The 15,449-nt window shown below is 39.2% G+C and overlaps 1 protein-coding gene across 15 annotated transcripts in view; it reads left to right on the top strand.

The window, feature by feature from the left end:
* Positions 1–15,449, top strand: part of LOC140465247 (myelin transcription factor 1-like protein) — a 584,786-nt gene that overhangs the window by 523,846 nt on the left and 45,491 nt on the right. For 13 of the 15 annotated variants that reach the window (XM_072561025.1, XM_072561010.1, XM_072561012.1 and 10 more), the window contains 4 exons: positions 1,778–1,902; positions 2,256–2,318; positions 2,948–3,016; positions 4,098–4,160. In XM_072561025.1, the coding sequence (XP_072417126.1) occupies positions 1,778–1,902; positions 2,256–2,318; positions 2,948–3,016; positions 4,098–4,160 (320 nt within the window). The remainder of the gene's footprint in view (positions 1–1,777; positions 1,903–2,255; positions 2,319–2,947; positions 3,017–4,097; positions 4,161–15,449) is intronic. The other 2 variants (XM_072561013.1, XM_072561014.1) reach the window with 1 other exon arrangement.

The raw sequence follows: 15,449 nt of genomic DNA, 5'->3' as shown, positions 1-15,449 counted from the left end.
AGAGTTAGAGGTGGAGATTCCCATATTTTATCCCCACACCCACGGAGATTCCATGAGATTTGAACATTCTACCATGGCCACATCAAAAAATCTTGTCGTGATTGTTTTGGCATTTAGCTTCAGCTGGCACTCAAAATATACATAAGGGTTGCAGTAAGAATGTGCTGGTACTAGAATCTCTGGAGAATTGCTATTATGTATTACAAATTGGCAGTGATGGAGAGGGTCCCCGATTTGTGAACATCCGATTTACTGACCCTTGCATTTATAAACACAATCCATACAGGGATGTAATTTTAACCATTTTGACATATGCAGGCTTCTTGGACATGGGAACGGTTATTTTATATTATCCTGCATTGTGTTCTCATTTGCATAGAAATCATCTTGTGAACAAGCCTGTATGAGGCTTCACTTGAGTGTTTGGTATTTTACTTGGGCTGATACCTTTCAGTATTGCTGAATTTTTGCACCTACATCAACGTGGCAGAAAATAGCACAGGAACTATGCAAGGAATGCTATTTACATACATTACATTCATGCAGAGTATTTTGAGATTGACTGCTGAAATTCTGAGGAAATACTATGCCTTTTATTTTTAATGAAGTCAAGAGATTAATCATCCTGTGTGTCTCTGTAATCAATCATCAGTAGGTGATGGTGTATTTTCCGCTGACGTTGCATTTGAGTTCATTTTGCATTTTATTTACATGCTCCAATTATGTGGTATCCCGCAGCCAGTCTCAAATCAATGTAGACCTGCTAGATTTCTTCAGACTGCAATTGAGGAAGACTGTTCTCCTATTAGATCTAACTGGCCTGCTGTGGATGTTACTGGTTGCAAAAATGTTGATGCAGCAATTGAGGACCAGCAGGATTGAGATTGAATACTTTAAATTAGATTAGATTCCCTACAGTGTGGAAACAGGCCCTTCAGCCCAACAAGTCCACACCGACTCTCCGAAGAGTAACCCACCCAGACCCATTCCCCTACATTTACCCCTTCAACTAACACTGCAGGCAATTTAGCATGGCCAATTCAACTAACCTGCACATTTTTGGACTGTGGGAGGAAACCGGTGCACCCGAAGGAAACCCACGCACACACGGGGAGAATGTGCAAACTCCACACAGACAGTCACCCGAGGCTGGAATCAAACCTGGGACCCTGGTGCTGTGAAGCAGCAGTGCTAACCACTGAGCCACCGTGCCGCCCAATTTTGTTCCCTTTCTGGAAGTGAAAAGTTGATTGGCATTACATTTGTGATTATCGTGTCATTAAAACAAATGTATTCATAGACTTAATTATAAGAGGTAACTTCTTGTGACAAGTTTAATGGGTAGTTAATGTGCAAATCCAGAAAAATCCTTAAAAGTAATGGGCAGACTAAGGGTGAAATGGTGTTTGTTCAAAGCAAACAGCAAAATGAAGTGAATCGACTCGTGAGTTCTGGAAATTTGCAAATCCTGGCACAGCTCTCAGTCCCCAAACTCACTGTGTGATTTGTACATTAACAACATTTTGCATCATCACACGCCACTAATGTTCAGCAAAATCAATCTAATATTTTCAAACTTTTAAAGAGAACTCTGTCTTACAGAAGATTAGTTTTAAGGCAAGGAAAGGGTGGAGCAGATTAAGAGTCTACTCATAATATTCCAGCTGTCAAAAATGCAAGGCAAGCTTGATAAAGCTGAGCTGGTCATCATTTTCAGGTGTTCATAAGCCACAATGCAAACAAAAGAGTTAAATAATAATGATTCATTTTCCTATAGCCAGAAGACATGGATCCATTTCAGGAAAGCCTGGAAGAACGAAGATATCCTGGTGAGGTCACAATCCCAAGTCCCAAACCTAAATATGGACAATGCAAGGACATCAGCAAAAAAGATCTCATAACGTAAGCAGGCAGAATAGCATCAGCTCTTTTCAATTTTTTTTGCTAAAATTTTCAATTGAATAAACTTTTTACCTCTGTATTTTGGTAGCATGCATTTCAATCTGCGACGTTATTTTTTAAAATATTCATTTCCCAAAATGCTCTTGCTAGATAATGTTTCTTAATCTTAATGCAATTTAATTAAAGCAAGTAAAATGCCATTGATGTAATTGCTTCATTTTTCCAAGTTTTCCTTAGGATGCTTAGCAAATCATTGCAGACAGTGAAGCTAAACTGGAAACAATGAAATATCAAAACAAAAGTTTTCTAAAAACATAATTACTATTTTTGGCTGTTTTCTTGTTTGGTGACAGATGTCCAACACCAGGGTGTGATGGGAGTGGTCATGTCACGGGTAATTACGCCTCACATAGAAGGTGTGACTTCCTTTTTCATGGTGGATACTGTCTTTTCAATTTATTGTTTTCAGCTTACCTGAACAATGCTGTCAAGTGAATTGCAAACAAAAAAACCTTGTACGTTAACCCTTTGAGAGTTGAATTTCCTTGACAGTTTGCAGCATGTTTGTCACAGAAATCTGTACATTAATCAGTAAGCTTTTCGGGTGGAAAGAATTTATATGCAGAAATAATATTTCTTATTATCAGTATTTTGTACACAAATTGTAAACATATCCCTTCATATTTTATTTGGAGATATAACACAAAATGTTAAGCTACACTGATTAGTTGACTTCAATGTACTGCCATTGTATCGTAGAGATTTGATATTGAATGTAAATATTTTTAGAAGTTATTTATTGTGAAATGTATCCAAACAAAGGAGTAAGTGCAGTGCTTTATCAATTAGATATCATAACTCTAAGGGTCATGATAAAGAAAATATGATTTAAATATTCAGAGGGTTAACTATTGGCATGAATCAATCAGCAATTCAGCAGTGAAACCATTGCTTCTCTGCATTTGTCAGGTTGTGTCATATATGTGTATGAAAGCTTTGGATGGAATTGACATGAGTTGACTTTGCTGCCTTGCGTATCTTACAGTCTGTCCGGCTGTCCTTTGGCTGACAAAAGTATTCGAAGCATGATGGCCACCAGCTCACAAGAACTCAAGTAAGACTTAAGTTGCATTAATGCACGGATGAAGTCCTCATTCTATCATTACCATTATTATTTTGATAAACTGCAAGAAAAAATTGGCATAGCATATGTGAATTCTGCAATTAAAGAAACCATTTTCAAGTACATGTGTGCACAGACTCATACACAAATCAAACATATTGGATTTGCTGATTTCTGTGTTGTCCTTTCCTGATTGCTTGTCTTAAAGGTGACTTTTGTATATCCAGACCTGTGTAACTTTGGTTTTCTTTTAAGTAGGTATGGCAAAACGTTTATGTACTGCACTTTATTAGTTGCCTGTTTATGAATTCTGTAATTCAGCATTGTTAAATTCATCTGATTCCATAAGGATGTCAATTTGCTGCATTTATATTATTCACCCCAGTTTATAATGCTCTAACAAAACAATTATTTCAACCCCAACATGTATTTCCTTTTTGATGTTACGGTTCAAAATTTGACAATTCCAAACAAAGCTTTCCTTTTGGTCACCTGCAGAGTTTGTGTTATAAATATGTATAGAGCTGACCTACTTCCACAACCAACTGGGAAGAAGAGCATGAAAGGAGTGACAGGCAAAGAGAGAAAGGGAAATCCTGGACAAGAGGGGATGGAGAACTCTAGGAATCCTATTTCATTCTAATTTTTATAACTGTGCACTCACGTAATTTAAGTGACAAACATTTTTGATGATTAAGACCATTAAGTACACGAGAAGCTCAGATATGCTTATTATGATTTTTCATTTTAATTGAAGTTTTCGTTAGAAGTATCATGCATTTTCAATTATTCTTTTCAAAATGTTTCAGCACCTACAATGCAAAGGAGAGTAAAATATTTATTTTGTCATGCACTTAGCAAATGCATCAAGATTAACAATTGTACAATTTATTATTATTTCATTTTTTAAATAAAAGACATTTGAGTTCCTTTATTTATTTATAAATTATTTCTTCTAAAGGCTGTAAAAATCATTCAAACATCAAACTTGTAGTTTTTGTCCTCTATATTTATTCACTGTGAATGTTTTATCCATTTGATCAATATGCTGACATCACATTTTCATTGATAGGTGTCCGACCCCTGGATGTGATGGATCTGGGCATATCACTGGAAACTATGCTTCTCATAGGAGGTAGGTGATATACCTTTCAACTGCATGATAATATTTTAAAATCCTCTTTTTATCCCTACAATTCCCTTTTCCTTTTCCTCTTTGTATGAAGGTGTTAATTTCATGCTGAAGTTAGCTCTTCAGATAACATTCAAAACTTGCCATTCTTCATGTGTGAATTTGAAAACTGAGTGTTGGCAGGCTAATCACACCAAGAACAACATAACCAATGCAGTTCCTGTCCTGACGAAGCATTCTCATAGCCAGATTTCCAGCAGGATGTCAATTCAGAACAAGATCCTTGATTGATTTTTCTTCCGTAACTCGTATGTGTTATTATAGTTATAAACACACTGCAGCTCCCCTGGTTGGAGATCAAATAAATAAGCCACAACAAGAATTGAAACCAATAACCTTAATAGTCTTTATGAATCACCTAACTAAGACTTTAACCAGCTAAACCATCAGGTGACCTGAAAGTGGTAAACTACAATTCTGCTACTGCACATGACCTACTGTGCCTGATGGATGCCATGTTTGAAGTTGCTGGATTTATTTGAAATCTCTTTAATTTAGTACAGCACCATTCAGCACAATGGATGGCATCCTTAGTGTTGGGTTTGCTAGGATTGTATGTAGGAGAAAGTGAGGACTGCAGATGCTGGAGATCAGAGTCGAAGAGTGGGGTGCTGGGAAGACATTGCCGCATCCAAGGAGCAAGAGAATCAACATTTCAGGCATAATTTTGATGAAAGACTTTTACTTGAAAAGTCAATTCACCTGCTCCTCAGATGCTGCCTGACTGGCTGTGCTTTCCCAGCACCACACTCTTCGACTAGGATTGTATGTAGACCTTCCTACAGTACTGTTATCAACGCATGGTTTCTTGGCAAATAGATTTTTGAGGATGAGTTCATACGGGTTTATTCCCACTAGTTGGTTCCGTCAACATCTGCCAGAAGCCCAGTCGGACAAATATGTTTTCAGAACTTGCTCAGTAATAGTGCTCGAGTCAGTTTTGACTATTGGTATTTATGTTCCCAACAGAACGCTTACTGTGCTCTTACTACCCATAATGCTACTTTTAAGTGGTGTTACTGATTAGTTGAGGGAGGGCAGTAGTAGGTGATCAACAGAGGATGCCCTTGTCCACACTAGACCCAACACTGTTCAAGGGATTTGGAGTCAATATTTAGAGCTTCCTCCTGACTATTTCATCATTGTGTCACCACTCTCTGGTAGTTATGGTGATTGAGGATTACAGGACATTGTCTGTAAGCTATGATTTGGTGAGTAAATCAAGCTTTTGCTTAAATAATTTTTGGGACAAGCCTGTGCATATTACTAAAGAAGACATTTCAGAGTTGACTGGGCAGGGTCGACCTATGTTGTTTCATGTGCCTAAGTCACAGCTAAATAATCGGTCTGCTAAACTTTCTACAGCAGTCTTATACTTCTATGTTGTTTGTTATTCCATTTCAGAGAACAGTTAAGGTCAAATATATTGCTGTATATTCATATATAGGCCAGGCCAGATAATGACAGCAGATTTCCTTCCTTAATGGACACAATGGTGGCACAGTGGACCAGTGGTTAGTACCGCTGCCTCACAGCATCAGGGATCGGGATTGGATTACTGCCTCGGTCAACTGTCTGTGTGGAGTTTGCACATTCTCCCAGTGTCTGTGTGGGTTTCCTCCGGGTGCTTCAGTTTCCTCCCACAGTCCAAAGAGGTGCTGGGTGGATTGGCCGTGCTAAATTGCTCATAGTGTCCATCGATGTGCAGGCTAGGTGGAAAATATAGGAATAGAGTAGGGGGGTGAGTCTGGGTGGGATGTTCTTTGGAGGGAGTGTGTGGACTCGATGGGCCCAGTGGCCTGCTTCTGCACTGTAAGGATTCAATGATTAGTAAACTGTATGTATTTATCACAATGTAGTAGTTTCATTGTCACCATTACTGGGCCTAGTTTTTGATTCCAGATTTGTGAATTAATTGAATAAACTACCATCAGCAGCCAGGTGAGGCATGAGGTGCTGTGCCAGACCACTAGCCTGGGCCTCTGAATTGCTAGTGCAGGAACATTACTCCTACATCACAGATCGCAATGTTCCCACCTGCCAGATCCCAGGAGTACCCAAATTTCCTCTGTGCTGAAGACCTCAACAGCCCACCTCCCACATTGTACACTTGTATTTTGTAGTTGTTTGGTCATGTTCCCATCAGTGCACGCTTTTCCAAATAGCCGAAGCAAATGGGAACAGTCATTTTTACTTGTTCACATTGCATTTGCTTTTTCATATCTTCTTCATTGAAAAATGCATTCTTGCAGGTTAGTTGATTTTCATAATACTTCTTCAAATAAATTAAATTTCTTTATTGGTGCTATACTTGGACAGACACGTTTTTCTGACAGTATTAATGAGTTGTTAATGAAATAACTTCACAGCGGGTGGTATCCTGTCACCAAGTCACCCTTTATAGACACGTGGAGAGACCTTGATACTGATCCAGCTCCCTCAGAGCTAGCTGAACCAGATGTCTGATGCTCCTGTTTATTTCTTTTCTCTTTGTTTTTTTATTTCCTTTTTTAAGAGACAACTCTCAGAGTGAGCAGGATGTCTGATACTCCAGTTTTTCTTTTTAATTTTCCCCCGCCTAACAGCGGTAGTGCTTATTTTTCCCCAGCAACCATGTCATGTTTGTGCAGGTGATGCTTCTGTTTATTTTGTTCCTTCTCTTTATTTTCCCACACGACCACCTAATAGCAGTCAGTGGGGGAAAAATAAGAGAAGAAACAAAATAGCGGTAGTGTTTATTTTTCCCCAGCACCCATGTTGTGTGTATGCAGGTGTTGGACACAGTGAAGAACACCAAGTGTATAAATCCTTATTTATATTCCACGACCAGGAAGAAAGGAGACACCTAAGTGGCCAGTGACAAGCAGTGCCCTTCTTGAGAGAGGGCAGTGCTGCATGATCAAAATGTGAAGGGGAGGGCAGGGATTAAATCAAAATAGAGTTGGAGGGGGAAATAAAACACTCCACTCCCTGCGGTGCTCACCTCTCCCTGAAAATCTCGAGGGTGTTGGCGGACACTGCGTACTCCTTCTCCAGGGATAACCGCAGAAGAGGGGCAGTCAATAGGCACGCTCCTGTTGAGACGTTAGCCAAGACTCCCTGATTGGACCGGGTTAACAGTCCCAATCAGGGAACATGTAGTCTAAGCTCGCTACAGTCATTACAATTATGGTTCGCAATGCATTGCCTGAAAAAGTGGTGGAGAAAGATTTGAATGGTCACTTTGCAAAGGCAATTAGATCTCTACTCAAAAAGCAATGATGTTTGGAGCTCTGAGGAGAAAAGATAGAAGTGATGGCTAGTTGGGTGTCCCTTTCCAAGAGATGACTCAGACAGGACGAGATGAATGGCTCCTTTAGTGCTGGATGATTTTATGATTAACTATTCAAATAATAACACGATCATACTTCAGCGGTGTTGATTCGTGGCAATGAACAAATTTTCACACCTGCAAGGTCGAACTTTCTTTTCCCTTTAAATGTGTTGCAAATAAAAATCTCTGGAGATCTTCATACTGGGTAATTCCTAAGTCAAAGATGAATGTCAAGTTGCCAGAGGAACCCTTGCAAACACCTGCTGCCTATTTTAGTCATATAGATTGATTAACATTAGCACAGCAGAAGCCAGTTTGTTACTAAGCAACTGATTGTCTGATGTAAACACTTTGTGATTTCCTGCTCCTTGTCAGTTTAACCAGTGCTATCTGATTTGACGACTGGTACCAAAAATGCATATTGTTTATAGTGACAGATCAAGACTACTTCCAATTTCTGAAGCACTTTGTTTTTAGAATTAATAGTGTAAACAACAGACTGCCCCGGTTCTGCCAACCCCATAATAATTGATAGTCTGCAGATTTATTTTGGTTGAATCCAGAATGTTCCAAGATTCACCTGCTCCCAGAGTAAAATGTGAAAGCAGCAACAGTTATCAATTAAGCTAAGCATGGAGTTGGCTGTATGGAAACATTTAAGATCCTTAGAGTGTTAAAACTAGAGAGTGATAAACATGATTTTAAATGGCATGTCGAAGCTGGTCCATTTGAAATTCTACAATAAATATTATATTATTCCTACAGTCTTTTAAAATGGTGCTTATCTCAACTGGAAGCTGTTACAGACACAGAAGGTGTGTTGACATCTGGACATATTCAAAAGCAACTCTCATACAAATCTAAATCTTCATAATTGTGATAAATCTTGCTTCCAAACAAAAATCTGTGAGATATGCCTGCATGATGGCTAAGCCTGTATATAAACTACCAACCTGAGCAATATGCTTCAAGTAAATATTGGTCTCTATTTTATTTTTGACACTAAACATTAGCATGCGGCAAATTTTGTGTTTTTATGTGCACTCAGGCCATAGATGTAGATGTAGTATCTCTTACATGTGAATGTGCAGAGTCATGTTCTAAGATGACTCATTTCCAGTCTGTAAATGAGATTCCTATTGTACTGTATGCTCAGGAACAAAGCCTCTCATTAGTCACAACTGTGAATTCATCACAAGGGCCGAATTTCTTTTTAAAAGAGGAAATTGGCACGGAAGAGAACTCCATCCAAAGCCATAAGAAGCTGAAATGCCCGGTCAAGTAATGACATAAAAATAGAAAATAAACTCTTGAATCAATGAGAAGGGAACAGAACTACCAGAATTAATGTTCAAAAAAATTCAGTGGCGCACCAGATAGAAGATGGAAAGGATTATCTCTGTTGCACAAGGAGTCCTCTCAGCTTTTTTTGGCCAGAAATTGTAACTGGCCTGGCAGACAGAAAGCTAAGCTAATATCCCTTCAACCAGATAAGTCTGCCTTTTGTTGTTTCTAGTTCTTCTTTACAATTTAATATTCTCACTGAGTAAAGTGACCCCATTATTAAACATATTTATTGGTCATTTTTCTCAGTATTTGCACAAATGATTTAAATCAAAAGCCAATTTTTAACCGTTCAGGAATGTATTCAATGGTTAATTCGTCTGAGGATATTTTGTTATAGTGTACAAATACAAATATTTTCTTTTCAACGAATACAGGAACATTAACCAAAATGATGTCCATTTTCAGTCTTGAGCTCAATGTAAGAACTCATGACTGTAGATGCTGAAATCTGTACTATAAACAAAAAATGCTGGAAATCACAGCAGATCAGGCACCATTCATGGAGAGACAGCAAGCTAACGGTCTGAGTCTAGATGATTCTTCTGGACTCGAAATGTTACCTTGCTCTCTCTCTAAGGTTGCTGCCTGATTCACATTTTTGTTTTCCTTCAGTCTTTAGTTCATTGGCCAGTGTCTGAACTTAATTCCTTGAAATTCATTTATTACTTAACACAAACTGCCTCATTTTTATGTATTACTTGAACCTAGCAATAAATATCATAATCATTCCGTGCTTCTTATTCTCAGCTTCTATGAATTGGGCATGGCATTTGTTCAGGTCCATCCATCTCCTGTAATTAAATCAATGGAGGTCTACTTCCTTGAAGTGAAAATACAGAACTTTCAAGAGCCACAATAAAAGACAACATTTTGTTGCAAGGTTTTGATAGAGGAGGTGAATTCACATTAGGGCCTTTTGAATTTCTTGCAAGAGTCAAGGAGAGTAGGAAGGATAAAAAATCACACAAACACAACCAAATATTTACAGCATCACTGAAAGTGCTCCTTTTCCAATGAGTTGCACAGCTTTAAGGTGCTAACAGTTGGCTGTCAGCATAGATAATAATTTCTATTCTTTCTGATGAGTCTTGGAGATAAATATAACGTACTTGGGTAAAAGCGGTGATTACCATTCCAATCATGTGGTTGCATCAGTTGCATATTCATGCTTACAGCCACAAAGCTGGAGCAGGTCACTGTAACCTATCAAGGATGTGCAGAGAACAAGTAGCACAGAGTGCAGCATGTTTTCTCAAAAGGGTATTTTAAATGCTGATCAGGACTCTTCCACTGTCACCAATCATCCTTCAGCACTTCGATCAGACTTTGTGTGCCCTCACTAAATATCAGTCTCTTACAACAAAAATGACAAACCTTTAAAAGCTAATTAATAACATAACACAAGTCATGGATGTAAGGGGAGTAAACGGAGGAATTGCTGAATTATTTGTAACTGGACTTTAAATCTGTCAGGCATTGATCTCCCTGTGGCTATGATGGAGAGCAAAATGTAGCGCTCCAGTCTAGTAACATGGTATAGACATCATATCTCTCTCTCTCTCTCTAGGGTCTTCAGCAGCTGCAGTAGTGTCTGCAAATAAATGCAGCCTTGGACTTGCTGTATTCTCTCAAACTCAGCAATAATACTTAGCTACTATATATTTACAAGTAAATTGGCAGAAGGTAAAATGACACAATGCTCCGTTTTCCTGTATTGATACAGGCAACCTGTGAAGTGTTGAGCAATCGAAGAAGCTGTCACAAGGAGCCATTGTTTTGAAAGATGAGGCTGTAATAAGGAAGTACCTCATTAAAATGAGGAAGAACTCATTGGACTTTCTGCTCTGACTATACTCTGCAAAACACAGTGTTTTCTTCAATGTTATTGGCAATTTTCTCTTCCCCTGCTGAGGGTATTGATTCATTTCTCACCTGTTTCCCTCCATGTATAACTAACAAATGCCTGTTGTCTCCAAGTAGACAGACTATTTTGTCATGAACGTATCACAGCTGAGCACAATCCACTCCCTAATAATATTGACAGGTGGACAACTTTAGCAGAGACCCCATGGAACCATCTGGAACTCTCGTTGGTTTTCTTCACTAACTCAAGGCTCTGGCCAAATGTACTGCTTTTACTGCTTCTCTGGCTTGTCCCACAGGCTCAGTACAAACTGCCAAATCAGAACTGGGACTGTCTTGATCCGTGGTGTAGGAGAGACAAACAGATTGGCCCACCAAACGAACTGTGACTTTAGTGGAAAGAAAATCAGTCAGTGCGCATGCAACTCATCCATTACCATCTCCGTCAAAGTTCCACCCATTAGCTTCAGTCAAGCAAGCAGTTGAACAGTACATAGCTGGATGCTGGGAGGTGGAACAAACTGGGAGCAAGACTGTATGCTATTTAGCCCATTCCTTTAGCTGCCATTCCTTCTCTGACTGAGTCTTTGTGCTTCATGTACAGTGTGGGGAAAGATTTGGAGATGCCGGTGTTGGACTGGGGTGTACAAAGTTAAAAATCACACAATACCAGGTTATAGTCCAATAGGTTTAATTGGAAGCACACTAGCTTTTGGAATGTCGCTCCTTCATCAGGTAGTAGTGGAGGGCTCAATCCTAACACACAGAATTTATAGCAAAAATTTACAGTGTGATGTAACTGAAATTATACTGTGGGGAAAGACATCTTTAGGAGTGAGATGTCCCTGATGTCAGTGAGAAAAAGCTCCCTGGACCACCCTCCAATCAGCCACCTAAAAGCTGACTGGCAAGCCTCTCAGCGAATTGAAACAATTGGTCTTACAATGGCACCACCACTAGGCCCCACCAAGTACTGAGAATATGGAAAACCCAGGCATTTGGGTGGATGGATTCTTCACGCCAAAGAAGGATCCTAGGATCTTAATAATTTATCCCAATGTTCTATCTTTGTAGAGTGATTGTTGTCACTCAGTCATAATTGTGGACCTCCCTTTTTAACAGTGCGGTGAGTGCACTTACACACATGGACCGCAGTGTCATAGAGTCATCGAGATGTACAGCATGGAAACAGACCCTTTGGTCCAACCCATCCATGCCGACCAGATATCCCAACCCAATCTAGTCCCACCTGCCAGCACCCGGCCCATATCCCTCCAAACCCTTCCTATTCATATACCCATCCAAATGCCTCTTAAATGTTACAATTGTACCAGCCTCCACCACATCCTCTGGCAGCTCATTCCATACACGTACCATCCTCTGTGTGAAAATGTTGCCCCTTAGGTCTCTTTTTTATCTTTCCCCTCTCATCCTAAACCTATGCCTTCTAGTTTTGGACTCCCCCACCCCAAGGAAAAGACTAAGTCTATTTATCCTACCCATGCCCCTCATAGGTTTTAGGGTTACCCCTCAGCCTCTGATACTCCAAGGAAAACAGCCCCAGCCTGTTCAGTCTCTCCCTGTAGCTCAAATCCTCCAACCCTAGCAACATCCTTGTAAATCTTTTCTGAACCCTTGCAAGTTTCACAACATATTTCCAATAGGAAGGAGACCAGAATTGCATGCAATATTCCAACAGCGGCCTAACCAATATCCTGTACAGCCTCAACATGACCTCCCAACTCCTGTACTCAATACTCTGACCAATAAAGGAAAGCATGTCAAATGCCTTCTTCACAATCCTATCTATCTGTGATTCCACTTTCAAGGAGCTATGAACCTGCACTCCAAGGTCTCTTTGTTCAGCAACACTCCCTAGGACCTTGCCATTAAGTGTATTGGTCCTGCTAAGATTTGCTTTCCCAAAATGCAGCAGTGTGTTAAGATGGCAATTCACCACTACCTTCTGAAAGGTAACGAAGGATGAATATTAAATGGTGACCTTTTTTCTGAACCCCAGCTCCTGTGAATATATTTATTTCTGAAACTGGTTCCTAGGAGGTGGAAGTTTCACCTCCACTTAAATAGTAGCTCTGGAGTGGTTGCCTGGAAGCTGGTTACAGTGGTCAGGCAAGATGCGAGCATTTGTGTTAAAGTTTTTTGAGTATTTACTTCTTTAGGGAGACGTAATACCACAATTATCAAAGATTGTATTCACACATATAACTTTAAATTAATAAATAAGATGTTACTGTTGATTTGTTGAAAATAAATCTCTCAAGCCCACAGACACAGCAAAGGCCCTCTTTCCAGCCACCTCCCCTTACTCATACAGTAGCTGTGGGATCCACTGTCGCCAATCCCCATCTAAAACTCAGGCCCAGCATACATTCTTCAATAGTACGGCAAAAATTTTCATTTTGTCTTGACACATGGACTGGAGTGGTTGAAGAGGAAGCTCATCACCATTTTCCCAAGGGCCACTTGGTACAGGCAATAAATGTTGGCCAGCCAGCGACCATCAGGTTCCATGAGCGATCTACAAAAAAGCCCCGTGAATTTACTCTGGGTATTGCTGCGAAGGAACCATGGTCCAAAATAACCAGATTTACTGAATGATGTTCAAATTAAGAAATTCCCAATTAGTTTGCAGTTTCTGAAACTTTTATTTCAACATGAATGAGAACCAACTCAAATCTTAGATGAATTAACAGATAACTTATGCATCAAGTAAAAAGTTGAATTCCATTTTAAAAGGTTGATACAATAAAGTTAGGTGTTAAGCAACCAGAAGCAGTCACAACATCCCTGATGATGTGGCTTTCCGATGTTCAATTCAAATCAACTCAACTCAACTCAACTCAACTCAATACACATTCACCTCCCATTCATGAATCCTGCTCATGTTCCTTTAGCTAATTAGACCCTGACTGACCGGTTTGTTGGTTCTCGGAAAATACCAGCTCTTGCAAATCTGAGCAAACACAACTTTTCAGCTTTAAGACCTTTTCTTTACCCAGTTCAGACAATACCTCTATGAATTCCAAGTACTCTTCTGCCAAACTGCAAAACTGACCTTTTCCTGATAACAATTTGGCTCCTTTCCTAACGTGAACTTATATGCATGCATGTGAAATGATAAATAAGAGCATGAATAGGTTACTCATCTCCTCAAGCCTGGTGTGACATTCAATAAGATGGCTGATGAGATCTTTGTCCTGAAATTCACACTTAAGAGAGTGCGGAAGAGGTCTATGAAAATGGTTCTAACAATGAAATATCTAATTTATAAAGATTATAGATTAGCAAAGTTAGGACTGTTTATCTTGGAGAAGGATAAGTCGAGATTTAATTGAAGTTTTCAAACTCATCAGAGGTCTAGACAAAGGAGGAGAGAATCTGTTCCCGCTCGTAAATGGATGAAGAATAGGAGGAATGAATGGATTCCTTCACCATTGTAATGATTCTGTATTTCTTGCCTACCTACTACTCTTTGACTCCCTTGTTAGTCAAGAATTTACTTACCTCTGACTTAACAATATTCAGTAATTCTGCCTCAACTGCTCTCTAGGAAGAGAATTCTCTGTGTTCTTCTTTCTGTCTTATTCTGTTCACTTGCTTCAATGCACTGACTGCCTTCACCCTCCAACTCAGTTGCTCACAACTCTCCTGCCAACCACACAGCTTCTTTATTACCTTCCTTCCTGTTGGCACCACTTCCAGCTTGAAGGTCAGTAAGGCCACATGTTTACTATTATGCAAGAAAAGTCCACTTTTTTTATCCTTTTGCAATTGATGCATATTCATAGAAGTCCCTTAAACTGTTCTTTAAAGTAATTACTTATTGCACAGACATTGTGAAGAAATTAAAAGTCTTCCTCAATATGGTATTCTGGGTCATTGATCATCATAGTGTGTCCTGGAAAGGCGATAAATTTTAGCACCTGGTACTCCCCACTCAGAGATTGTTAATTTTAAATTTTCCATCCAATTCAAATAACTTAGATATTTACATTATTCACGTCGAGCAGCATTAAAGATCTACGGTGCCCACTTACAGTTTTTTCATGAAAGTCATTTTAGCTCTGTCAGATTGCCCCTTAATCTAGAAGCATTTGTGAAACACAATTCCACACACATCCTCAACCTGAACTATACCAATTTAGTGTATTTTAATTTGACTAATAACCAGACGTCTTGAGTTTCATCCTGGTTTTTTTTGTTCAAATGAGCTCAATATGCCAAATTGCTGCATTTTTTAAATGTTGGACTAGAAATATCATCCAATTTCTATAATACCATTGTCCAATCACATATTTAACTTTGGTTTTCCATTCCTTCTTGCAATCATACTTAATGATTTTTCGTTCACTAAGCCAGGTTCAAATGATCGAATGGGATTTTTCTTTCTTTTCTCTTTGATTTCCCTGTCATTTTGATTCCATCAAACAGCATCAAGAGATTCAGGTACTCTTTTCAATATATTTTACAGTTATCCTCACAGAGACCATAGTCCCACCAGAGAGTGCTTGAAGGGAGTGCAGGTTGGAGAAATTATACTTTAATAATGCTGCCCTATCTTTGATCTTGCTTCGCATGGAATTTAATATGACTTCACTAACTTTTATGGACTGTTCTACTGCACCCTCCCTTCTTCCCTACTCAAAATAGTTTTCTTGTGACTTGGGAATGATTGTATATTTTGTTAT

The sequence above is a fragment of the Chiloscyllium punctatum genome, chromosome 3 (assembly GCF_047496795.1).
Source record: "Chiloscyllium punctatum isolate Juve2018m chromosome 3, sChiPun1.3, whole genome shotgun sequence".
Lineage (NCBI taxonomy): Eukaryota > Metazoa > Chordata > Chondrichthyes > Orectolobiformes > Hemiscylliidae > Chiloscyllium > Chiloscyllium punctatum.
This window is presented reverse-complemented; position numbering and strand designations above follow the sequence as displayed.